The sequence below is a fragment of the Glycine max genome, chromosome 11, assembly GCF_000004515.6.
Source record: "Glycine max cultivar Williams 82 chromosome 11, Glycine_max_v4.0, whole genome shotgun sequence".
NCBI classification, from domain to species: Eukaryota; Viridiplantae; Streptophyta; class Magnoliopsida; order Fabales; family Fabaceae; genus Glycine; species Glycine max.
Window position 1 is genome coordinate 5237817 of NC_038247.2, and position 26165 is coordinate 5263981.

General features: G+C 31.8%; 5 protein-coding genes and 1 pseudogene across 6 annotated transcripts; 3 read left to right on the top strand and 3 right to left on the bottom strand.

Moving 5' to 3' along the window:
• Positions 1-20: 20 nt before the first annotated feature.
• Positions 21-1789, bottom strand: LOC100793744 (pentatricopeptide repeat-containing protein At5g66520-like; annotated as a pseudogene).
• Positions 1790-1968: 179 nt separating this feature from the next.
• On the bottom strand, positions 1969-4082 carry LOC100779708 (syntaxin-112). Its single transcript, XM_003537546.5, has 2 exons — positions 3148-4082; positions 1969-3062 (listed from the first exon to the last, which is right to left on the bottom strand). The coding sequence occupies exon 2, from the start codon at positions 3034-3036 to the stop codon at positions 2137-2139; it is 900 nt and encodes a 299-aa protein (XP_003537594.1). The 5' UTR covers positions 3037-3062; positions 3148-4082; the 3' UTR covers positions 1969-2136.
• Positions 4083-6436: 2354 nt separating this feature from the next.
• On the bottom strand, positions 6437-9852 carry LOC100794267 (transmembrane protein 53). The gene is made up of 4 exons (XM_003538811.5): positions 9127-9852; positions 8830-8932; positions 7250-7455; positions 6437-6894 (listed from the first exon to the last, which is right to left on the bottom strand). Exons 1-4 carry the CDS (start codon positions 9705-9707, stop codon positions 6621-6623), a joined length of 1164 nt encoding a protein of 387 aa, XP_003538859.1. The 5' UTR covers positions 9708-9852; the 3' UTR covers positions 6437-6620.
• A 2714-nt stretch (positions 9853-12566) lies between these two features.
• LOC100780246 (NmrA-like family domain-containing protein) lies at positions 12567-17210 on the top strand. Of its 2 annotated transcripts, XM_041006407.1 has the most exons (6): positions 12567-12804; positions 15175-15350; positions 15464-15598; positions 15879-16116; positions 16235-16438; positions 16767-17106. In XM_041006407.1, exons 1-6 carry the CDS (start codon positions 12594-12596, stop codon positions 16931-16933), a joined length of 1131 nt encoding a protein of 376 aa, XP_040862341.1. In that variant the 5' UTR covers positions 12567-12593; the 3' UTR covers positions 16934-17106. The 2 variants fall into 2 exon arrangements, with proteins under 2 accessions (XP_040862341.1, NP_001358169.1); NM_001371240.1 differs by lacking the exon at positions 12567-12804 and having other exon boundaries at positions 15079-15350; positions 16767-17210.
• A 1658-nt stretch (positions 17211-18868) lies between these two features.
• On the top strand, positions 18869-20866 carry IFR1 (isoflavone reductase homolog 1). The gene is made up of 5 exons (NM_001251616.3): positions 18869-19112; positions 19230-19364; positions 19558-19795; positions 20060-20263; positions 20375-20866. The coding sequence occupies exons 1-5, from the start codon at positions 18930-18932 to the stop codon at positions 20536-20538; spliced, it is 924 nt and encodes a 307-aa protein (NP_001238545.2). The 5' UTR covers positions 18869-18929; the 3' UTR covers positions 20539-20866.
• A 1495-nt stretch (positions 20867-22361) lies between these two features.
• LOC100794787 (phenylcoumaran benzylic ether reductase TP7) lies at positions 22362-24025 on the top strand. Its single transcript, XM_041006784.1, is given in 6 exon segments — positions 22362-22529; positions 22654-22788; positions 23194-23299; positions 23302-23412; positions 23509-23712; positions 23868-24025. Coding segments are annotated over 6 exon segments (882 nt in total).
• Positions 24026-26165: the final 2140 nt, after the last annotated feature.

Genomic DNA, 26165 nt, shown 5'->3' on the forward strand with positions numbered 1-26165 from the left:
TATATTTTCTCCTTAACATATCATCTGTTTGTAAGAAGATTAGGCATGTTATATATCTCTTGGATATGTGGGTGGGATCCAGCCCCAGCAAAGAACTCGTGGACAACCCCATTCAGGGTGATGCTACTGCATCCTGGATAATTTAGCAGTCCCCTATGTTTGATCTGGCTTCTCACTCTGGTCACTTGGTTCCATTCTCTAGCAGCAGCATAAATGCTTGCCAAATGAATATACCGACCACTATGATCAGGGTCCAATTCAATCTGAATTTTGCCAGTCTCTTTACCAAGCTCAAAATATTTGTGCAGTTGGCAAGCATTGAGCAGTGCTCCCCATATTGCTGCATTTGGCTTGACGGGCATGGACTCTACGAACTCCCTTGCTTCTTTCAACAACCCTGCGCCGCCCATAAGGTCCACCATGCATCCATAATGTTCCATAGAAGGTTTAATATTATAAACAGAGCTCATGCTCTCAAACAGGGACTTCCCTTCTTCAGTTAGTCCTGCATGACTACATGCAGTCAGAATTGCAGTGAAAGTGACCGAGTTTGGCTTAATTCCTGCTTTCTGCATTTGGTAAACCAATCTAAAGCTTCTCTACCCTTTCCATTGATTGCAAAGCCACCAATTAATGCCGTCCAAGCACTGGCACATTTCTTCTCCAACTTACTGAACACTAGTAGGGCCTTTTCCATTTCACCACATTTAACATACATGTCTGTAAGAACACAACCCAAAACTGGATCTTATTTTATTTCGTTTTTTTCAATATAGGTGTGAATCCAATCGCCTTGCTCCAATGCACCAAGGCCGGCACATGCTGAAAGAGAACAACTCAGGGTTATACTATCAGGTTTGATGCCTGCAACTAGCATTTGCTGTAGAAGAGACAGGGCTTCTTTGTGCATGCCTGTCCTAACAAAGCCAACAATCGTGGTTGTTCAAGAGATGACATTCTTCTCCGGCATTGCTTGAAAAATCTTGTGGGCCATGTCTACATTTCCAAATTTTATGTACCCATCAATCATTCTGTTCCAAGAAACAATATCTCGCGTGGGAAGCTGATTGAATAGGACCATGTGCAGATTGGATGTTGCCTGAAATTGCATAAACGCGAAGGAGAGAGTTTGTGGCATAGACCTCCAAACCAAAACCCCTTTTGATAATGTGAGCGTGGATTTTCTGGGTTACTTCAAAGGCTGAGAGAGCAGAACATGCTTTGAGAAGAAAAGGGAAAGTGTAAGAATTGTCAGGTACTGAGTTGTTAAGCATTTGATGGTACAAAAGCAGCGCTGCTTCTGGGTCATTACTATTTGAGTATATGCTCTAATCATGGTGTTCCATATGACAGTATTAGGTGAGCTTATGCTGTCGAAAACCATAGGAGTATAGGCTAAGTTACCCAACTCTATTCTTGCGTATGAGGCCAAGAGCGTGCTTACTGTTAACTGGTTCCTGATGGTGCCTTTTTTCAACAATTGACCATAAATCTGCATCAGTTCTTTTACATTTGAACATCTCTCCAGCAAAGCCTTGGTCTGCTTTGTGTTTGGCGGAAGGAGCAGAAGCATAGCCGCCATTAAAAAGTGCAAAGAAATCGAACCATCCTCAAAAGAGAAGTTGAAATAATTTGGAGAAAGGAGTAGAAGAAGTTGCTCAAAATTAGTGGCTTTAATTTGTTCACACTAGTTTGGATAAGATATTTATAGAGTAAATAGAATATCCTGTTTTATATAGAAAAAATAGAATGGACTTCCTTTCCTTTGGCTGTTTCCACGTACTTGGTGCCATTTCAGCATTGACCAATTATTACGAGACAGATTTTGAAAGTTACAAGTAAAAATAAGTAAATACAAGGCGCAGCAGTAAGAACTCACTGGAACCACAGATGAAACAAACTAACTCAACAAACTAAAGAGAGAAAAAAATTACTCGAATGTGACCAATCAATTGCATTTAGTAAACGAATCAACAAAACCAAATTCTATTCAATAAATTGTAGTTCTCATAAACTAATTTGAATCAATTAACAGAACTTCCCCCAACAATCCAAAAACCATTGAACTGTTAAAGAGGAAATGAAAGTAGCTTTACGGTCTCGAAACTCTAAATCACTCCTTACAAATTGCTCCAGTCAAGAAGACAACATTGCAACGATGCATACGAGTAGTATGATCAGCCCCACAGCAAAAACCCAACACAACCACTTTCTGTTCTTCTTCTTCATCTGGTTGGCATTGTAAAGACTATTAGTCCCACCATGGATGAAGTTACCAGCATTAACCACATTATCCTCAATGTTATCCAACTTTTCACCCTGTGTCTCAACCAGAATAGCCATATCAAGAAAAACCTGGTGAAGCTTATTCAAACTCCTCTGGATATCCATCAATGCCTCGTGCCTAACCTGAGTGCCCAAATCAGCATCCGTTTTTCCAGCCAAAAACTCAACTTTAAGACTCCCAGAAACCATCTTCTCCATCACCTCTTCAGTAGGAACCTCACCGGTCGTGGTATAGTACCTTCTCTTCAAATCTTCCTTGTGTTCAGATAGAATCTTGTCCCTCAAGGACTGAAAGTCATTCATCATGTCCCTAAGCTTGACCCTCAAACCATTTGTGACAGACATTCTGGTCCTGTCAATGGGGCTCCCTTCTTTGTAGGATTCTGACAAACTACGATTGTCTATGTTGGATTGGTCAAGAACCTCGAGCATTGCCTTGATGATCAGTGCCTTGCGAAGCACGGCAACCATGTCTGACTCCATCCTGTCCCTTAGGCCGCGGAGAACTTTGGCACCGTGGGTGCACTTTGTCTCTTCATTCAGTTGCTGAAGATCAAATAAGAGATTGGTGATCTCTTCCATTTCAAACTTGATTGCTTCAACTTCTTGGAAGAACTGAGAGAGGCTGCGGTCTTCCGTGGGGTTGAGTTTCCCTGCTTCAATGTCAAGATCGTCGTCTTCAAGGTCCTTCCGAGCCTGTTTCTTCAGTTCCACATAACTTAGGAACGACTTTGTCATCAAATCATTCATCTTTGCAAAATTTCGCAAAATCCCAACTGCAAAAACCAACAAAACAAGATGCAAAATAAGAAAACGGAACACGCTTGTGGGTTTTTCAAGATAAAAAAAAATGAAGCATACCCTTTTGGACAAATTCAAGAAATGAGTCAATTTCTCAATGGACGCAAGTTTAAAATGCTCCAAATGATCTGATGAAAGAAAAGAAACTGTCAGCCACGGCAAAATAACAAGGGAGGCAAGAGAAGAGAATCAAAGCATAAAAGAAAAGGAAAGAATTGAACATTAAAAATTGATTCTTTATTTTGCAACACGTAGAGAAACCTACGTGGTTCGAGAGAGGTTTTTGCATTACTTGAAAAAGAAAAGTAAAATCTAATAAACTAGCCATGCAGTTTCAGAGGCAAAAACTGCCTGTGCAGTTTCAGTGATAAAACTTTGAAAGAATAAGAATCATGAAAGGCTGTGGCTAGCATAAGACCAATAAGGCAATCGTCTTATGCCAGTTCTAAGTTATTATTTTTTATATATTTTTAAAAATTTTAAATTATTAGATAATAAATTTTCTTATACTATTTGCATTTAATTCGTTATTAAAAATTTAGTAAAATTTCTTCTCTTTCTAAATACCAATGGAGAGTGACACTTTGGTGCCTCTTTGCCTATTTTAACTAAAAAGAAAAAAGAAAAAAAATAGAAGTAAAAAAAAGAAAAAACCAATAACATGAGAGTAATTGATAATTTTTAAGAGAGAAATACTAAAAATATAAAAACTAGGTTAAATGATTTAGTAAAATATGTACACCAAAATGAAGGCATTTCCATTTAATCAAGAATAACTATATTAAATGATAATATTTTTAAGAATTATTATTTAGCAAAAACATTTTAAAAAAATCTTTAACAATTTTTTTTTGAATATTTTTGTTAATTTTTTCTTAATCAACCTATCTTTTTCATTGAGGCATAAAAAGATAACTTGAAATAGAAAAAAATAATAAGTAATTTATAACAATATATAAGGAAATGTCCTCTTTTGTATTCAATTTTACTTTACCGTTTTTGCCCCTAAATTAATAAAAGATATGTTTCCACATTTAAAAAAAATCATTTAAATTTAAATTTTAGTAACCACAAATAATGAGTAACTACACATTATCAAAGATGTGGAGTAACCGGACAATCATTCCCTAAATATAATATTTGAAACCGCACACTTCATTATTTGTATTGTTTTATCTGGCTCAACATTTTATCTATCTTTCCATCTCTCTCACTTGATTTACTTCTTCATTTTTTTTTCATTCTATTTCCATAACATCTAGAGTCATTCTCACTATTTTTTTTTTCAATTCATAAAGGTTTCTCATCTATGTACATGGTATTTAAGTATGAAATCTGTAAACTAGGCTTATACTATGACTTTTGTTCTACTGTATTAAATATTACATATCTATGTTCATCCTTTTCAAATGAACTGAAGTTTTAGGGTTTTTTTATCTGCATTGCAATTCACCAAATTAAATATGATCCTTAGATTCACTATTTATTCATGTTATTAGGCTTTCTATATCTTATTTTTTGTTTATATGAACTATCAGCTTTTCCAACTTAAAAGCTATCAATCAAGGCAAAAGAAGCTTCTTGGGATTCAAACACCATGAAATCATACCTGCAATTAAAAAAAAAATATGTGTATTCTTCCAGAAGAGTATGAATGTTGAACATTTAGGCAAAAGAGTATGCACATGAATGTCCTTTTCTAATTTTTTTTTTTTTTTTTACTTTCCAGTATAATTAATTTCATTTTTTTTAACTCCTCGCTTCTTGGTGATAGATTGAGACAGAAAGCTTGCTACAGTCAGTGAATGTTAATTGGACTTTTTATAAGGCTGATCAACCATTATATTTAACAAGAGTATAACATAAATTAAAAGTAGTTTACGTATTTCTATTTTGGAACCCTTGCATTTGGTTGACCAAATTCAGAATTGTGACTATATCATTTATAATGTTTGATTCTCTGGGGGGAAAATGTAATATTAATGTTTGATTTCAATCTCCATTGTTTGGCACCTTAGTAAAATGAATTAAAAGGTAACTTTTATTTTATTAATTTCTCTTCATCTATTTAAGTTTATATTTCTTTATTCAATTTATAAGATTGTTATTGCAAATTGCTTGATTGGATAAAGAAGTCTTTTTCACCGTTTTTCAAGATCATCGTAAATTACTATTTAATAATGACCTTTTTTTAATTTTAAAATTCCAATCTACCTACCACGTTCTTGACTTTTCTAAATAAATCTCTATTATTTAAATTGTTATTTTTTTATTTAAAATTCTAAACTACTCCCTTTATTCTCTTTATTTATTTAAAACAAAGATGTTTTCTTTGGTTTCTTTCTTTGAAGAACGTTGTTTTTCTTCTAATGCGACCTACCAATTAATGAGAACTACTATATTTCAAGGATCAACCACTTTTTAAGGACAAATAACGTAAACCATGATATTTAAAAATATTCCTTTTTTCTAATTTAAAATTCCAAGTTACTCCACCACTCCCTTCTTGACAAACTACTATTTTTTAATTTTAAAATTCCAAACTACCTCTCTACTCTCTAATTAGCATTTCTAAATAGACCATATCAAGGTTTCTTCGATCATCCAGTGATGTTTTTGAAAAAGTATAACATTTTTCTTAGTTTTTTAGGTGTAGTCATCTATGTCATTGAAGATGCACATGTATATTTCGCCGAGATATAAGCTTCCTCAAAATGGTGTCTGACCAAAATCAGCCACATCGTTGAGTGCAAGAAAAAGGTACATATTATGTCACATGTGTATTCTACAACACATCACATAATCAATTAGAGGACGCAAAACAGAAGAAATGCATGTACTACTGTTCAAACTTTTTTCATGGTTATAGGATAAAAATCGTTTCTTTTGAAAAAAAAAACATTTTTCTTTACAATTTTAAATTTTTATGAATAAAGATAAAATGTTTGTTATTCAGCTTTCGGCATCTTTCGATCTACATCCACTTGAAACAAGCAAATGCTACTTCTACGTTTTTTCTCAAGAAAAAAAAAATTGGATACGAAAATAATGAATAACTCACATCAGAGATGCTGAAACAAACATGCGGTTAGAAACTGAAGTCATCACCTGCAGCATATATTTATGTTCATTTTTACCAAAAACGTCTATACTACCTATTTCACAAGCTTAAAAGTCATAAGCTTGGGAATTCAAAATTGACAAGACTCCCTGAGAGCCCCAAAAATTCAAAAAGCCGTGTACAAAGAAAGAAAAAAAATCGTTTTAACTCTGGGTCTCATCAGTTGGTTATGTTCAATTTCCGTTAGTCACTCGATCTTTGTAATAATCGTCAAAAGAATCATTCTAATGTGTAATTGGCAGACACTGTCGGCAATTCAATATATTATGTCAATGGCTTGTATGTAATGTGTTGCCACTGTTCATTTCTCTCCTTGTACTTGTTATAATGAATCGCTATTCCGCTCAGAAAACTAAAGGAAGCAAATTTCATTCGGACTGCTATGCAAAAACTTTACACTTCAATGGGCAACTTAAGACTTGTAAGTTGTCGGTTTGCTCGTGGCAAAACATTGGTTCAAAAATTCAGAAACCTGTGATAAGTATAGGTCCGGAAATGTCCTATAATGATCCACGTGGGGAGATAAGCCGAAGTTAAAGGACCTTACCCTCTTTCCCATCTTCCTCTGCTCCTCAATTAACGTTTCTATGGATTGATATGGAACTACTTTGTCAGCTGTACTATACAGGTAAAGCTGAGGACAAGGTTGGTGTTTCATGAGCACATTGACAATCCTTGTTAACCTCCTGTATTCAAGACACGAAAAATGTGCTTACCAGTTACCACCTAACATTTTAAAGTATATTATGGCTCTAAAATAAACTTCTCCACAAGTACTTAGAAAAGAAAATAAGGAAGCAAAAGAATTGAGTTTCTTCTACAAGCTAAAATCAACTCATCAATTTAGCTTTTAGAGGAGTTAAATGAGAGAACTATAAAAGTTAACTAGATAAGTTGATTTTAACTTATAGAAGTTTAATTCATTTTATCTTCTAATTTCTTTTCCTATATATGATGAGCACCTATTGATAAACTTAGACGAGGCTGCAAACCATGCTGCAAGAATTATGAAGCAACATAAGATTGCTGGGGAGAACTTACTGGTTCACATCTGGCAACTGCAAAACAAATGAGAAGAACTTCTCTAATAGTGACAAGACCAAAGTTTCGATTGTCGAAGATTCCTTTTGTTCAATCTTTGGCAAGCTGACTTCTGTCTCCGATTTAAGCTTGCCTTCTACCTCGACTATGGGTCCTAAAGAGATGCGCTTCTTCAATATAGCAGCAGAAAAACCGGCAGCCCAGACCTACAATATAATCGTATAGTTTCCCCATGTTGACACAGAGAAAACAAGAGTCAGAGAACAATTTAATAATTCATGATCCGAGGAATTACCAGCAAAGAAGAATAACAACAAATCAAGGTAGTTTAACAAAAGAACTAAAAGCTATGTTTGGATATTTAGAGTGGGGAATGTTATGGAATAGAGAGGAGTAAAATGGAATAAAACAAAATTATTAGGATAGTTTTAGGATGATAGATGTTAGCAACACACTCTAACAAATTCTTTTGAATGAATCCTTTGTTATTATTGGCTGGAATTTATTAAAAATTATAAAATTCGATAGGTCTCACATCTTACTTAATGAGATTCTATGATGATTTTGTAATTTCTAATAAATTTTAACTAATAATAGAAAATGTGTTAGAAGGAGTGTGATTGAGAGTATGTTGTTGGCACTCCTCTTTTTATGATAGATCAGAAAGAAAAAAAAACATTGGTTTCATCCCATAGCCCTCAAATTACACGGGAAGAAAAAGATGATTATTGTGGAATGGAATGAAATGCATTCCCTCCTCTCCTTAACAATTCAAATAATAAAACTTATAATCATTTCATTTCACCATGTTCTGTTCCATTCTATTCTTTTCCATCAATCCATGTATTCTATACTAATGCTGCTAGCGATGACCCCCACATTGTTTTATACACAGTAATACAATTCTCCTTCAAGCATAATGCTTCAGGGGAGACTAGAGAGTGAACAAGTTGACAACGTCTACAAAATAATCCAAGAGAAAAAAAAAAACAGTTTTGCCAACCAAAAAAAACTGCAGTAAAAGCTGAGTTTCAAAATGCCACGTTCTGAAACAAAGAAACAAACATTCCAAGGTTACCAAACTCGAGAGTTTACACAAACTCGTGAGAGTTTCATAAACTCGACTCGTAAACTCGTAAGAGTCTACTTCATATAGAAATAATAACAAAATATTTATAAATAACATACTAATTAAACATTTCAACAATATAATAAAGCAAAACAGGAAATCATAAAATTCAGAATATTTAAATAATCAAGTCTAGTAATAATACATCACTACTAGACAATGCTAAACAGACAGAAAACAATTAAAAATGACTTACATTTTGACCTAATTTTTTTAATTTGTTGACTCGGTGGTAAACTCGAGAGTCTCCCGAGTTTATAGAGTTTACCCAAAGTCTACCTAAAAAATAAGTTTACTCAAGAATCAACTCGTAGAGGAGGACAAGTAAACTCGTAAACTCGTAAGAGTTAGCGAGTTAATCTCGAGAGTTTGATAACCATAAAACATGTTGCATTGCATCCCCTATTTCAAGCAAACAACATAAAATTAGAATGTATTAGTAATTCAAAACCTGAGGATTGAAAGGTTCTCCTCCTCCCGAATCCACAATGCATCCTTTAATCTTCTCCATGAGCTCCTCACTTCCCAGCATTCGGGCAAGAATGTAACCATAACTACAAAAAAACAAAACAAAACAAACATACATATCAAACATGAAATAGTAATTTTCAATCAAAACATGAGGAGGCTACAAGGCTGGCCCACTGGTCGCGGGACTGATATTTCTTGAAAAACTAACAAACTAACCGATAAAAAGAAATGAGGAGGCTTTACGAAAGAGCAGAATCATATTAACGAATCCACATACACAAACCAACCCGTGTTGCTGAAAGTGTGAAAAACCAGGCAGCGTTCCCTCCCATCGTGTTCCTCGCGGGACACCCAAGAAACGAGGTGGTCGGCGAGGAGAGAGATTCGGGTCTCGAGCACGTGGCCGAGGTCAAATCGAAGCAGCTCCTTGATGTCGACGACGAAGGTGAGTGCGTTAATGCCGCGCGAATTGTACCACTCGACGTACCTCTTGAGGTGCTTGGTCCTCGCTCCAAGCCACCCCAACAGCACCACCGTGGCGACGCGGTCTTTGCCTCCGTGGAGCGCGGCGTAAGGGGTGTCGGAAGCGGGGTTCCAAAGGAACGTGCCAGCACCAGCACCAGCACCTTGGGAGTGAGAGAGAAAGGGATTGTTGTTGGGAGTGTTGGTGGAAGAGGTGAGGGAGGAGAAGGGGAACCTGCGGGGATCTGAATTGGGAGGAATGGGTGGGCGCGTGAGAGTGGCGGAGATGGAAGCGGCGCGTGGGAGGGAAAGGGAAGGGTGGGAGTGTGAGGTGGTTTTGCAGAGAAAGTGGCGACCCAAAGCCAAAGTGGAGGGGCTCAACGACAACACCCTCATCACTGAATTCAGATAATCACATCCACTGCCAATCCTTTCTTTTCTTCGCCAATTAAGCCTAATGTACCATTCATTTATTGCTTAGCTATAACATTAACATCGTAATTAATTTCAAATAATCATAAACCTACGCCTCAATCTCCATTTTTCTCTCTCTATCTTTCTTATTACATCTTTATACTTCCTCTTCAGATTAATTAATAACAATTAATTATACTAATTTTAATTAAAAATAATTTTTCATTAATTAATTAAAATTTTCCTATATTTAATAAAAAAAAAAAAATTTCTTCTATTTAAGAAAAAGATATTATTTTTTATCATTATTTTTTCCCGTCTCTTTCCTTTCTCCATCCTATTTTAGAGTGTACCTTTAACATTATTTATTAATTTCATGTCCTGACTTTCTATTTTAACAAGTTTTCTATATAGAATTTTGTGCAAACCACTTAAATTTTTACATGCATTCTTCTGATCGAGGGTATTCATGTATTGAATTTGATCAAATGTATAATCTAAAAATGTTACGTCGAATTTGTATATTTTTTTCTTAAAACTTATCCTAAATCAGCTCATTCATAAATAGGTTATTTTTTAGTGGGTCAACTGATCTAAAAAAATTTATAAAAAATTTCAAAACATTTTGCAAAAAAATTAAACGCAAATAATGATAAATAATGCACATGGTCGTGCCCATATTCACATTCTATATATTATACCTAACGCTTGAAAATCAAACCAATACAGGAAAATCCTAACACTTAAATCTAGCATATCATTCAATTAATCTGCCACATCATGTGTGATGATCTTTCATCCTATACTTAGAATCTTTTTAACCTTATACAAGACATATATACTTAAAAAATAAATAAAATAAACTTTTTCATAAACTAAAATTAATTTTTATATTAATTAAATTATAAAAAAATCTCTCATTTTTAGAGAAGTTACATAAAAGAATTTCTATAAGAGTGTGTTTGGATGGAGGAATTTAAAATTCTAAAAATTTTAAATACTTCAATTAAAATTTTTTTATTTTTAAAATTTTGTGTTTGGATAAAAAAAGTTAAAATTATGAGGATGAAAAAAATGAATGAAAAAAAAAGAAAAAAAATATGATTGGTGTGCTAGTTATATTTGTTCCTCTACACCCAAACCCGACCAATGTTCCACAATTTCATACGGTAATATAAGAAGAGAATTTCAATTTCTCACCTTTTAGAAGGAAATTGAAATTTCAAAATTTTAGTTGTTTAAAATTCTGTTTTAAAATTCCAAAATTTTAAATTCTTCACAAAAAAACATCCAAACAATGAATTCTAAATTACAGAAATTTAAATTCTCTCATAAATTCAATTAAAATTCTCTATCCAAATATAGTCTAAATTAATTTTGAAATTTGGTCAAATAGTACGAAAAGAGGTTTAACATGACTTGTGGGTTAAGCTCACATAAATATGTGAAACACTCTGAATTAAGTACAAGCCTTGTTTGATGGGTTAGGTGGCCAGCAAATAATTGAGGTACACTCTAGACTCGTTTATCCTAAGTTAAAAAATAATAATAAATTAACATGTCACAATTTCCAATCGAAATTTACTATAAAGAAGGAAAAAAAGTTAAAATTTTATCTATGAACTAAACTTTAAACTCTAAGATTTTTTCATATGAAATTATTGAAGTTGATTTTAATTTACTCCCTATAAGTAAAAAAATTTCCTATTGTATGTTGATCTTAAATATTAGATGTGAGTAGATTTAACTAATTTCATTGTATTTAATAAAATTATGTTTAGCATAACTAGTTAACAAGCTATTTAGAAGTTGAAAAACTAAATTATTAAATTATGTGTTCAACAAGATTAATGGCCGAAAGAGTTAAAAAAATATAAAATGACAAAAAAGATAATAAAATGAGATTAATATAATTAAATGAAGCTAGCTGTTTTTTCTTAGTTAGGGTGAATGATTTTACTTTTTATATTTGAGATTGGAGGTAAACCTTTTGGGAGACATTACATGTCTCCTTTCACTTCTTAAAAAAAAATTGCAAACATTGATAATGAATAATTATTAAAATGTTAGTTTATATTTTTTTTTAAGAAAATAACAAAAAAAAAAAGACAGGATCTTACATGATGGTTAAGTGGAAAAAAAATATCAAGAATTATTTGTGATCATAAGATAAATTTATTATTTTGTTATAGGTGCAACTATATTATTATTCATTGTTAAACTCTAAAGGAATAACAGAATAGATATGTTAGAGTAATAAAAATTAGAATATTAAAATAGACGTCTGAACATATAAAAAAGGACACAAAATGATTATACATAGAAAAAATGTTGATATAACACTTATAAGAAAGAATACGAAATGATTATACATAAGAAAAATGTTCATATAATACCTATGACAAAAAAGATATAGACTTCAAATCGGTTAAAAATAATTTAAAACACATAAAAAAAGAGCACGAGAAATATTAATCTTGTGAAATGAAAGATATGGAAACAAAAAGATACTTTATAAGTTATCAAGCAAAACTTAATTATTTTTAACAGTGAATTATATATATAACTTCATATGATTCAACTGTCCTCACTTAGTGAGATATTTGTTTTTTTTTCTATTTCTTTCTTATTTAATGTGATTTAAACAATCTAAAGGAATGCCAAAATATCTTCTACCTAATCTTATTCCATGTATATAAAAAAAGTTTAGAATTTTGTATAATGCATGAGACGTTTGGGATTATTCTTTGCTTCATTTCAAGAATAATGAAAAGAAGAGACGAATTAAACAGTTTTAAAAAATAACAGCCACACACACATATATATATTGTGTGTCTCTCTATGTGGAATTAACAGTTTTTAGGCAACATGTTGGGACTGCCATTCAAAATGATAGTAGTACTACTTGACCTCCCCAAATTGGAACTACCATTCAAAATGACACCTTACTTCCCCAAATTGGATTTGAAGTCTATAATACCTTTTGCTGAGAACCTGAAGTCTGAACTGCTAGGTGGCATAATTGCTCTTTTTATCGTTGGCCTTACTTATATTTACTATCGCATGAAAAAACCCAAAGGTATGCCACTACTTCTAGATTTTGTCTGTATCATTTGATCGATATCGAGATAAATCTTCTATCTGCTGCACCTTTAATTTAATATTTTGCATTAGTTGTGATCATCCAAATAGTATAAAGTTTGGGTTTGAAAGAGATGAGATAAAGGGAAATTCCAGTATTTGCCTTGATATTTAAGATTTGGCACCTTACTATATTTATAGGCAGTTCAGTTACTGTTGACAGATAACAATGACTTTGTGGAAATACTACTGGGCCGAGCCAGCATCTTCTTTATGGGTGTATTCTTTGGGCTTTACACCAAAGGAGGCGTTTGTTTGGCGCACTAAATGATTTTTCGGTGCTGAGAATATTATTCTTAATGCATGGACGGATTTACGTTGTGAATTACGAGGACAATTGTTCTCACTAACTAAATTATTTTAGTTGAACATTTTAAATAACTATTATTTTTGTCCATAAAAAATAAGTATTGTTCCCATAAAATAATTTATTTAAATACAAGAGTATAAAAAATAAAAGAGAAAATAAATTGATACTAAATTTATCCACTTTATTCATTTAAGTTGTAAAAACTTAGGTATTTTGTCTTTTTATTATGAAATTATGTATTTTGTCTTTTTATTATGAAATTATGTATTTTGTAAAAGTTTATAATTTGTTAGTAAAAGTATTATGGATTATCTTTTGGTTCCCACTAAAAAAAAAATTTATGGATCCGTCAAGAAATATTATTCGCATCAACATATTTGTTAACTACTTAACATTCATTGGAATATTTTAAAATTTATTTCAACTAAAAATAAAAATATTAGAAAATCAAATAGAATAAAGACCTTACTTTTTTTCTAACTAACCACAATCTTCTATCTAAACCGCATTTTTTCATGTACAGTATTTAAATCCAAAATCTAACGTAAGAGAATAGAGCTTCTTAATGCTACTTGAAGCAACAACTTTTGGTAAATAATACAACCAGATAGAATACAAACCTAGTTTATTTTACAAACAAGATTTTGCGTTGAAGGTAAACAAAACATCTTTTGTTATTACCTCTCTTCTAAGCAAGCTCTAGTCAGGAACAGGAACAGCTTATGGTTATTGGTTTTGTATTCAGGGAGCTATGGTAGGTTAGGTTGGATTGAGGAATATTCTAGATATGCCGCCGGGCTGGTCCTAACAACACTACTTTCAGATACTATGATCTTTTGCTACTAGTTTTGAGGGAAATTGTGCTATGCTTTTCTTTCTTCTTTTTCCAAATGGGCAACCACCTTGTTTTTATGTATGAAGAGTGGATGCTTTAAGAAGAAAAGTCGTGTCCAAATCAAACACACATAAATTTAATACTTCACTACTATCCGAATTTCAATTGATATCGCTTTATAAACTTGACTTTCTTGTGCAGAATTTCAGTTGTATATGAGTTTACGTTGATTTTAATAATAGATAAATTAAATATTTATGCTGAAATGCTTTTATTTTTTATAATGTTTAATAGCCTCTCTTTTTGTTTCCTTTAAGTCTAAGAGAAGCTCATAGTAACCTTACAAGTTACAAGAAGGGTAAGAAGAAAAAAAGAGAATGAAACAAGAGGTATCACAAAATTCAAATTTAGCTATTCAAAATTCATGATTCATGGTTACACTTTAAAAGTATTGTAGTTTTTTTTAAAAAAAAAGTCTTCTAAACTGATCTTCAGAAGATCATTTTCCAAACATAATTTCAGTTTTAACCTCATTTTAAAAAATTCAACTTTAGCGTCATATTTCGAAATTAATTCTATTTTCTTTAGGAAAGGACCTTTACTCGCTATCGTAATTTATGATGTAGTGATTTAATTTTTGTGAAGGGAAATAATTGGCGTTATTCTTTGCAGAACCAAATCAAAGTCAAACTTGAACACGGAAAATAAAACAAAATATTGCAACGTGAGCAACTTAACTATAATAAATTCAGCAAAAAAATAATAATTAACTATAATAAAGATTATTAAATAACAAGAGGGAATAAATCTAGAAGACAAGATAAACAAACCACAACTGCACGTCGATACTTCTCATATAATTTAATGTAATATAATATTTTTATGCATCAAGAATATACCTGTAGTGATTTAATTTATTTTATTAAACGCCAAGTAACTGAAGGAGTTCACGACACAATCACGATACTAAAAAGTCAACAAAATCTATTCAAATATTTTTTCAATGGCTGACTATTGACTTGGATCGAGAAACCTAGGCTTATATTTGGACATAAACTGTCCTACAAATACCAAGGAAATTCACCCCTTTACTCGTGATAGCCACAAACTCGCTGCTTATTTTGATTTGAACTTTGAAGTTTTGTTATTTTGTGCAATGGCAGCCAAGAGCAAAATCCTAGTCCTTGGAGGAACAGGATACATTGGAAAATTCATAGTTAAGGCAAGCGCAGAAGCAGGACACCCCACTTTTGCCTTAGTTAGAGAGAGCACCCTTTCTCATCCTGAAAAATCTAAACTTATTGAGAGCTTCAAGACCTCCGGAGTTACTCTTCTTTATGTATGTGCCTTTAAATCACACTTCTTTTTTTCCCTCAAAATAAAATATATTTTCTGTACTATTTAAAAGTTCAATCCAACTTTTCTGACCCCTCTCTCTGTATAATTTTGTAGGGTGATCTAACTGATCATGAAAGCCTTGTTAAGGCTATCAAGCAAGTTGATGTTGTGATTTCTACACTAGGTGGACAACAAATTGATGATCAAGTGAAGCTCATAGCCGCTGTAAAAGAAGCTGGAAACATCAAGGTACACGCACTAGTCTTCTATAGCAAAATAAGTATTTCATTTTGTGAAATGTACACATATATTGGTGCATAGTAGGCACTTTTGGGTACTCTAGATGTGACTTGGAGCATAATTAGACAAAAATTTCAGTTTTATTTATGGATTTTTATCTTACTCTCAATTTTTTCATATTTATTTCTCACGCAACATAGCCTAAGGAAAATCCAATTTCTTTTCTGCCGAGTTAAAATGGATGAACACTTGAATCAGACATATAAAGTTGTGTTTCTTTGATCATTAGAGGTTCCTCCCATCTGAATTCGGGCTTGATGTGGAGCGTCACAATGCAGTTGAGCCAGTGACCAGCTTTCTTGAGAAAAAAGTGAAAATCCGAAGGGCAATTGAAGCTGAAGGAATCCCATATACTTATATATGTTCAAATGCCTTTGCTGGTTACTTCTTACCTACACTTGGACAACAAAATGTCACAGCTCCTCCCAGGGATAAGGTTGTCATTCTAGGAGATGGAAACGTCAAAGGTAACATACAGATACAACATGCCAAATTAATCTTTTCGTAGTATTTTTTTATACAAGTAAAAGATAATAGACATGCAGTTAAATTGTCTCAATGGTTCGTTTGAAATGTTTGTTTCAGCTGTTTATGTGAAGGAGGAAGACATTGGGACTTATACCATAAAAGCAGTGGATGACCCAAGAACCTTGAACAAAACTCTGTACGTGAGACCCCCTGCAAATGTTTTGACCTTCAACGAGCTCGTGTCGTTGTGGGAGAACAAGATTAAGAGTACCCTTGAGAAAGTCTACATTCCAGAAGATCAACTTCTTAAGTACATCCAGGGTCAGTGTCAATACTCATTTATGACTTTTCTGCCATCATAAACACAACTTACAAGAACTTTTGGTCTCTGTTTACATATAAATGCCACTAGTTTATAAAGGGTTGATCTTATTTGTCTTGAGTTTATTAAAACCAACAAAAGTGTAAGATGCACGCTTATCTTTACTTCATATTGAAATTCAACTTTTTTTTTATATAAAAAGGCAATGAGAATCAAATATATTTTACTTAATATTTAATTTGTTAAGTGAAGGCAACTGAATATTTTTCTATTTAATTAAACTGTACCTCATATTTACGTTTTGATTTTTTTTTTTAATCTCTGCAGAGTCTCCTTTCCCTGCTAATTTGATGTTGGCATTAGGCCACTCAATGCATGTAAAGGGTGATTGTACAAACTATGAGATTGACCCTTCTTTCGGGGTGGAAGCTTCTAACCTTTATCCTGAGGTGAAATACACTACTGTCGACAACTATTTGAATGCGTTTGTCTGAAGTCCAGAGAATGCGTTATCATCAATAAACTGCTCTACCTAAGCTGATCAATAAAATCAGAGCATCTTGTTTATTGCTCAAGAATTTGTACCTTGTCCCTTATTGTCGTTCGCTACTTCGCTTAGCTTGGCACTGCTTGAAAGTTCTTCTAATATTAAAGTTCTATTACTATTTGTTTTGGTGTGAATGTGATATTTCTAAGGTCCTTATCAGGTTGTTTACGGTTGAATTTGAATCAAATGTTAGACAAAAAAAAATCCGTTTGTTTGATTTTTATATTTTTTTTAAAGAGATAACATGCACGAACATGTTAAGTTACTTTGGACAAAAGAAAAAATAAATTTATTATAAATAACTACAAATTGTTAAAGGACAAAAATTGACTGATATATATAATAGTATAACATCAACTAAATTACATTTTATTTTTTATGTAACAATGTCATTGAATGCACATTCATGCATGATAACAATAGATGCCTCCCCCCCTCCCCCTTTAACAGAAGGAGCCACAACCCCAAACTTAGAAACCCACATTTAATATTGTAAGGGTAAATGACGGGTACAATGACTATAGAAAAAAAAGGACAAAAATAAATTTTCTTACTCCTAATTTTTGAAATTCATAATTTTAGTCTCTTTGATTTTTAATTATAACATCTGGTCTTCTTAATTTTATAAATTGTTAATTTTAGTCTCTTTGATATATTATTAACTCATAATTATGATTAATAGAGTTATTAAATTAATTATAAATTAAATAAAAGTATTAATTATTAAAAAACTTTAAGAAAATATTATTACCTCAAATGTGATATTACTGTCAGTGAAATCGTGTGTGATGGTAAAGGTGAAAGAGGTGTTTACCGAGAAAAAAATGAATACAATGTCATGAAAAATTAACATTAATAATTTTTTTTTATTAAAGTTTTTAATAATTAATGAATTTTTAATTAATTCATAATTAACTTAATAAATCTGTTAATACGAATTATTTGTTAAATAATCTACTAGGGGAACCAAAATCGCTAATTTATAAAATTAAGAGGACCAAATGTTATAATTAAAAATTAAAGGGACCAAAATCATGATTTTAAAAAATTAGGAGGACCAAAATTATAATTTAGCCAAAAAAATTTACACAAATCATGTTATACAAAGTATAAAAAGAGGGTTTTGTTTTTTTGCCTAAACTATATGTAGTCTTAACTTAACTAGAAACAATTTTATTTGAGTCATGATTCAACACAATATAATTATTATAGGAAGAAAAGTGTCTGGCTCAATTGAATAGAATCACATAAAAAATTGAATTTTTAAAGTCATTGAAAAAAGACAACAAACTTCGTTTATTCGTTTTTTGTGTTTTTTAATAGATAATCCGTGTTAAAACTTTGGACAAAAGAAAAAAAAATTATAAAAAAATGTAAATTTTAAAGGACAGAGGACAAAAATTGGCTAATCTAATATAATAACATCAAGAAATTTTAAAGGATGACCTACATTCAGTAGTTAAATAAGGATGAATTTTCGATGATGATGTTAGTGCCTCAAATTTTGGGCTTCAATAGTTAGAGTTATTACTTATTAGGTAGACCGTAAGCATTCGTGTAAATATTCTGCAACTTTCATTTTCAATAACTTTTTAAGGTTGAACATTTGATATTTCATTCTTAAGAAACTATATTATTATTTGGTTGTAATTTTGTTTTCTTTTTAAAAAAAGGGCAGAATTACCATTACTCAAACTTTTTCCAAAAATACACCTTATGATTATGTCATTTATGAATTAAAAATAACATTTAGAGAAAATTGTGAAACTAAAAAATTCCCCAATCAGGGTAATTAGTACTGTTGAGTTCGATAGGCAAGCCTGGGCTTATCACGGGACCAAAACTTTCCTATAAATACCAGGGAAATTCGTTCCTTTTCTCATCAAGGCCACAAACTAAGTGCTTATTTTAATCTGAACTTTAAAGTTTTATTATTTTGTGCAATGGCAGCAAAGAGCAAAATCCTAGTCATTGGAGGAACAGGATACATTGGAAAATTCATAGTTAAGGCAAGTTCAGAAGCAGGACACCCCACATTTGCCTTGGTTAGAGAAAGCACCCTTTCTCATCCTGAAAAATTTAAACTTATTGAGAGCTTCAAGACCTCTGGAGTTACTCTCCTTTATGTATGTGCCTTTCATTTACAATTATTTTTGTTTCTTTTCACTAAAGAAAAATACATGCAGTACTATTTCAAATTTCAATCCAACTTTTTTGACATCATTCTCTATGTGATTTTGTAGGGTGATCTTACTGATCATGAAAGCCTTGTTAAGGCAATCAAACAAGTTGATGTTGTAATCTCCGCATTAGGTGCAGAACAGATCGATGATCAAGTGAAGATCATAGCAGCAATAAAAGAAGCCGGAAACATCAAGGTACGTACATGCATAAGCATAACCCATTTTACCTTGCTGTCATGGGAATGTATATTTTGGCTAGAAAGGAGAAAGGGTGTGGTGAGACGTCAAGCGCTGAAATGAAAATGGAATTTTGAGAAACGTGAGAGATTAAAAGGGTATTAATGCAAAATATATAGCTTAATGAAAACCAAATTTCTTTGATGATCAGAGGCTCCTCCCATCGGAATTTGGGCACGACGTGGATCATCACAATGCAGTGGAACCAGTGAGTAGCTTCTTCGAGAAAAAAGTGAAAATCCGAAGGGCAATTGAAGCTGAAGGAATTCCATACACTTACATCAGTTCAAATTCCTTTGCTGGACACTTCCTACCTAACTTGTTACAACAAAATGTCACAGCTCCTCCCAGGGATGAGGTTGTCATTCTAGGAGATGGAAACATCAAAGGTAACATACAACAAATTAAAATAGACTTAAAATACATTTTTCGTCTACATCATTTAACATTTTTTTTTTGTTCTTGTAAAAAAAATTATTTTAGTTTTAATAAAATATGTTGTTTTATTTTCGTAGCGTTTCAAATAATGTTTTTTATTTAAAATATTTTTAGATATGCAGTTTTTTCTTACAAGTAGAAGATAATAGACTTATAGACATGCAGTTCAATTCAATTGCTTCAATTGTGCGCTTGAAACGAAATTCTTGTTTCAGGAGTTTATGTTATCGAGGAAGATGTTGCGACTTATACCATAAAAGCAGTGGATGACCCAAGAACCTTGAACAAAACTCTGTACCTGAGACCCCATGCCAATGTTTTGACCTTCAACGAGCTCGTGTCCTTGTGGGAGAACAAGATTAAGAGCACCCTTGACAAAATCTACGTTCCAGAAGATCAACTTCTGAAGAGCATCCAGGGTCAGTGTATATTCATTCATTTATGACTTTCCTGATGTCACAAATGCAACTTACAATAAGAATCTTAGGTCTCCGTTGTGATTTTTTATTTTTATTTTTGTATCTTTGCAGAGTCTTCTTTCCCTGCCAATTTCATGCTAGCATTAGGCCACTCAATGCTGGTAAAGGGAGATTGTAACTATGAGATTGACCCTTCTTTCGGTGTGGAAGCTTCTAAACTTTATCCTGAGGTGAAATACACTACTGTCGACAACTATTTGAATGCGTTTGTCTGAAATCAAGGGAATGCGTCATTGCCAATAAACTGCTCCATCCAAAATCTTGTGTATTGCTCGAGCATTTGTACCGTGTCATCTTTCTATTAAGTAGTTACCTGTTGTTGTTGTCTTGTCGTCAAAAGACTCCTCCCATCTTAAATTCTACTGTTGTTCTTGTTCACTTAGCATGGTGTTGCTTGAAAGTTCTTCTAATGTAGTATTACGATTATTTTGCCACTCTGCTTTTATTATAGGTATGTTTGGATTTAATATTGTGACTTGTTCTACGTTGATAACATGGTATTCTAGTGTGGGAGATTATAAAATACTACTATTAGACTCTCCAGCTATAACTTGCATGACGTTGTTCTCTCAAAGTATTTATTAGCACTGGGACAGTGGAGTTGGATACTACGATATGTCAAGTTCTAATCATAAGTTATTCTTTCCATTTCATAATAATTGTCTTTTTAGTTTTTTTTATCCGAACCAAAAAGAATTACTCTCTCATTATCATAATAATCGTTGTATAAAAAAATTTATAAAATAAGTGTTATTTTAACTTCCAAATGTAATATTAATTTGGCAGTGTGAAGCAACCAAGAATGGTGCTAACCCGAGTTCTAGCTGGCTGCATGAAAAAGTGGGGTTTGGGTGACAGTGGCACCTTCACTGGCTATCTCAAGTCCATGAAGTGAGAGCTAGTTTTGTTATAGATTTTCTCATGAGTGCGGAACCTGGTTCTTAAAATATGTCTCCACCTAGTAAGTGGGAAACTAATCTCCATACGAATTAATAGGCACTGGAGTGAAACACAATTCAGCTCAAATATGTCACAAAATTGATTTTGTGATTTTAAGTAACATCCGCGACAAAAAAGATCTCTCGGTTTTTAAATTATATTCTTATTCTTATTGTAAGAATGACTTATACTTAATTAGCTTAGTCAATAAGCTGTACATCAATAAAAGAGGTGCTAGCAAAAAGGCAAGATAACATGCATATATAATAATATAAAACGGTGAAACAGTCACCACGGAAGGATCAATGCTAATTAAACAGAAGAAAAGAAAAGATAAGAAGCAGGAAGATGGAACAATATGAATCAGATCCAGAAAGGACAATAAATTAGAAGTGGAAATGGAAGGGGGGGATAAGAGTAACTGTCATTATTATGTATGGGATGGGATGAATAAATCTGAAGAGCTTGCACAGCCAAGCAATCAATGGTTTGGACTATTCCTTTCATTGCCAACCGTCTTTATAATATTACTATTAACTCTTTAGGAGTATAACTTTGAGAATATATCTTACCTTAATTGATGATAAGAGACTAAAAAACTAAAATTAATAAAAATATTTTAAAAATAAAATGTCTCACGTATTTAAAAAAATACTTCAATTCAAGAAAAAAATTAATAATGTTAATTAAATTAGTCATTAGTTATAGTATTTGTTAATTTTAATAAATCAATTAATTGAGTCTTGTAAAAAAATATCGAAAGGACAAAGCCACTACTCCATAAAGGCCAATTACTTCAAGGAATTCAGTCACAATGACGATAGTAGAAGTCAATAAATCACTTTAAATGGCAGGATTGGTAGCTTGATTTTATTGTTGACTGTTGAGTTGGATTGGAAAATTAAGTTTTTTCTTTAATCAGTAGGAATTGAAGAGAGAGATTTATCCATCAAATTCAACCATGAGTTAGACCCCTTATTAGAAAACCGAGGTTTATCACGAGTGACGGGACCAAAACTTTCCTATAAATATATAGCAGGGAAAATCACCCCTTTCTCATCAAAGCCACAGACAGTGCGTAGTTTTGTTATTTTGTTCAATGGCAGCCAAGAGCAAAATCCTAGTTCTTGGAGGAACAGGATACATTGGAAAATTCATAGTTATGGCAAGCGCAGAAGCAGGACACCCCACTTTTGCCTTAGTTAGAGAGAGCACCCTTTCTCATCCTGAAAAGTCTAAACTTATTGAGAGCTTCAAGACCTCTGGAGTTCCTCTTCTTTATGCATTGGCCTTTCAATCACAATTTCTTTTTTTCTTTTCAAATAAATTACAGTACTATTTCAAAGTTCAATAATCCAACTTTTCTTATACCTCTGTGATTTAATTTGTAGGGTGATGTAAATGATCATGAAAGCCTGGTTAAGGCAATCAAGCAAGTTGATGTTGTAATATCAACACTAGGTGGACAGCAGATCGATGATCAAGTGAAGGTCATAGCAGCAATAAAAGAAGCTGGAAACATTAAGGCACGTACATACATAATCCTCTCTTTACAAAATAATTAATTACGTAATGACTGTCCAAGGGTACTTCATTTTGTGAAATGCACCCATATCCAAAAGATATAGTATATTGGTGCATGTTAGGTAAGTTTGGGTACTTATCAAAATAAGGCGACAAAATTATCATATTTGTTTCTTGTTTTTAAGATTTATATAGAAGAAAACAGACAAAAAAAAATTCCAATATTTGAAATAAAAAAAAAAATATCTTGAAAATAAGGTGACAGTTTTCTAATCAGAGGTAAGAAAAGAAAATGAAATAGACAATATTTTCTCAAAGTAAACTAACCTTAAGTTACCAATTCTAATTTATAATTTATACAGTAATTACTAATTAGATCAAGTGACAATTTTTAGTTATACTTTAAGGTGGGTTTTTGCCTCACTCTTGAGTTTTTCATTTTTGATTCATCCTTATTTCAACAAAAAAAAGTGAAAACCCGAAGGGCTATTGAAGCTGAAGGAATCCCTTACACTTAGTTTGTTCATATGCCTTTGCTGGTTACTTCTTGCCTACACTGGGACAAGAAAATGTCACAGCCCCTCCCCGTGATAAGGTTGTCATTCTGGGAAATGGAAACGTCAAAGGTAACATACAAATAAACAATATGCCAAATTCATCTTTTATAGTAAAAGATAATAGACACATGCAATTCATTTGCCTCAATTGTGCGCTTGTTTCAGTAATTTATGTCACGGAGGAAGATGTTGGGACTTATACCATAAAAGCAGTGGAAGATCCAAGAACCTTGAACAAAAATCTGCACCAGAAACCCCCTGCTAATGTTTTGACCTTCAATGAACTCGTTTCCTTGTGGGAGAACAAGATTAAGAGCACCCTCCACAAAATCTACGTTCCAGAAGATCAAATTCTTAAGAAAATCCAGAGTCAGTACTGTCTATACTCATTTAGTAACTTATAAGAATCTTTTTAAACCCATCTTATTTTTATCATGAGGAAATTAAAGAAATGAAATACCTTTATATTTAATTAACATGCACCTAATATTTATGTTGTGAGTTTCTTTTTTTTTACTATGCAGAGTCTTCTTTCCCTGCCAGTTTCTTAGTAGCATTAGGCCACTCTATGCTGGTTAAGACAGCTAGTAACAATGAGGCTGACCCTTCTGTAAAATGCCAATATATGGAGGCATTAGGCCAATTTCTTAGTAGCATTAGGCCACTCTATGCAGAGTCATAGATTTATAATAGTAGTATCGAGTAATATTCATCCCAATATTACAAAAATATCATATGTCATATTCTATAACAATTTTCAAGATATCAATATGTAAAATGCCAATATAAAAAAAAGAACTTTTTTTTGTACTAGCTTCATTAGGAGGAAATCTAGTGCAATATAACGTTTTGGATGACAAAAAGCAAACCTATCTAGAAAGAAGAAAAACAGTCAATTTTATATATCATTAAACAAAGTCAGTCAATGCAGATACAAATGAGCATAGCAGGTTTTTCAAACAAGGGCTTCTTATTCAATAAGCTTTATACTCTAACGTATTTATGTAAATCTGAATAAATGTGTAATTATATTATAAATTGCTGATGAAAATCAGATAAATAAATTTGAATAAATGCGCAATTATGTATTATATATGAACATGTGATATTTATAGTTACTTTTTTATTAATAATTAAAAAATTATTTTTTAAGTAATTTAAGGGGATTAAATTTCTTCATTACGATATGTATATAATCGGTCTGTACGTTCCGCTTGGTATTGTTTTAAACTAATAATCAAATGTTCGGTGTCTTGTGTCAAGAAAAATGTATGAAATTCGTTAAATTAATTTATTTTAGATTTTGGAATAACGTTTTATATATTTGCTTTTACTTCGGATGAACAATCCATTGCACCCAAAGGAAGAATGTATTTAACCAGTAAATCAATTGACATAAGGTTATTTGTAGTATTTGATTGTAAAGAATGAAAACTAAAAAAAAGTGAGTAAAAAGAGAATAGAAAAAAAATTCCGATGAGAGGAAAAGAGATAGTAAAAGAAAAAAATAATTTGGTAAGTAGAAAAAAAAAGAAAAAATAATATTAAATACAATTTATATTATTTTTTTAACGTATGCTTTTATTTTTTTTCCTCATCTTAGCGGTGAAAGACTGTGCCATGAGACCTTTTCTTAAAAAATCTCTTTTTCATACCTTCCAAATGCAAACAATTTTCATGTTTCATCTCTTTTCACTTTCATTCTTTTAGTTTCATACGTTCTAAATGTTATTTTTAATTAGAGATATCAAATTCTAATCGTATGCAAATTTATTAAATATTTCAAAATGGAGAAAATATTAAATTAAAGAGATGAATAAACAATTTTTATGACCTTTATCTAATTATGTCTGAAAAGGTTCTACCGAGATTATTCTCTGGATCACTGTACTCGCCCGGCACGATAGCCGATATTATTATTATTATTTGTTGTAATATAAAATGGCGATCAAACAAGCTTCCATTGTTGAATCATGAATGTCTAAGTTGGACTTTTTCATTTTTTTAATAAATTGGTTGGAAACTTGCTAGTAGAAAATTATATTGCTTTTATTTTGTTCAAAATGACTTATAACAAAGTTATTAAAATTATAAATTATAAATCAATAATTTAAAATATAATCTAATCCATATATGTTATTTGTGCCAAATAATAAGAATCTGATAACATTTGAGTAGATTTATGGCATCAGTTCATTCTATACTAAGAAGAAAAATTAAATGACAGAATAAAACAATAGCGAACCCAAATATTTATCTTGTCCAAAGTTCAAACATGCACTGCATCTACAGAGGATATGTTTGCCGGAAAAAACAAGGATATTTTTTGGTTTGAATTTTGATAGAATAGATTTTAAAAGGTTAATATTATTCTCTCTAAAAAAAATATTAAAAAAATTGTTTTAAAAAAATGATGTTAAGAAAAAATAACTTATGTTTTGAAATAATATTTTCAAAGTGGAATATTTAAAAATGACTTTTATTAAATGATAAAATGATTCACTTTTGAAACATTTTTTTAAAGAAAAAATTAGCAGTCTTACCCTAATTTTCATTAAAATTATATTATTTATATAAAAATTAATTAATCAAGGAATTGGACACAAATAATTAATATGTTCAAGTTAAGATGAAATCATTATATATAATGTAAAAATTGATAAAAATAATTATTGATTAAATTTTACTTACTTTTCGATTAAATTTTGAATTAGTCAGTATTTTTTTCGAAAGGTTAAGAAAACAAAAAAAATCAATTAAACTCATTGCATTTTTTTCATTCTCAAAAATTTCCAAATAGCATCGTTTACTAGTATTATTAA

Excerpts from the sequence above, each read along its gene's own strand:
- IFR1 (NM_001251616.3), top strand. The coding sequence starts at position 18,930 with ATGGCAGCAAAGAGCAAAATCCTAGTCATTGGAGGAACAGGATACATT. Across the intron at positions 19,113-19,229 it reads CTGGAGTTACTCTCCTTTAT|GGTGATCTTACTGATCATGA; the intron begins GTATGTGCCTTT and ends GTGATTTTGTAG. Across the intron at positions 19,365-19,557 it reads AAGAAGCCGGAAACATCAAG|AGGCTCCTCCCATCGGAATT; the intron begins GTACGTACATGC and ends TTTGATGATCAG.
- LOC100779708 (XM_003537546.5), bottom strand. The coding sequence starts at position 3,036 with ATGAATGATTTGATGACAAAGTCGTTCCTAAGTTATGTGGAACTGAAG.
- LOC100780246 (XM_041006407.1), top strand. The coding sequence starts at position 12,594 with ATGTTGGGACTGCCATTCAAAATGATAGTAGTACTACTTGACCTCCCC. Across the intron at positions 12,805-15,174 it reads TCGCATGAAAAAACCCAAAG|CCAAGAGCAAAATCCTAGTC; the intron begins GTATGCCACTAC and ends GTGCAATGGCAG. Across the intron at positions 15,599-15,878 it reads AAGAAGCTGGAAACATCAAG|AGGTTCCTCCCATCTGAATT; the intron begins GTACACGCACTA and ends TTTGATCATTAG.
- LOC100794267 (XM_003538811.5), bottom strand. The coding sequence starts at position 9,707 with ATGAGGGTGTTGTCGTTGAGCCCCTCCACTTTGGCTTTGGGTCGCCAC. Across the intron at positions 7,456-8,829 it reads GAGAACCTTTCAATCCTCAG|GTCTGGGCTGCCGGTTTTTC; the intron begins GTTTTGAATTAC and ends ATTATATTGTAG. Across the intron at positions 6,895-7,249 it reads CAGTTGCCAGATGTGAACCA|GAGGTTAACAAGGATTGTCA; the intron begins GTAAGTTCTCCC and ends TCTTGAATACAG.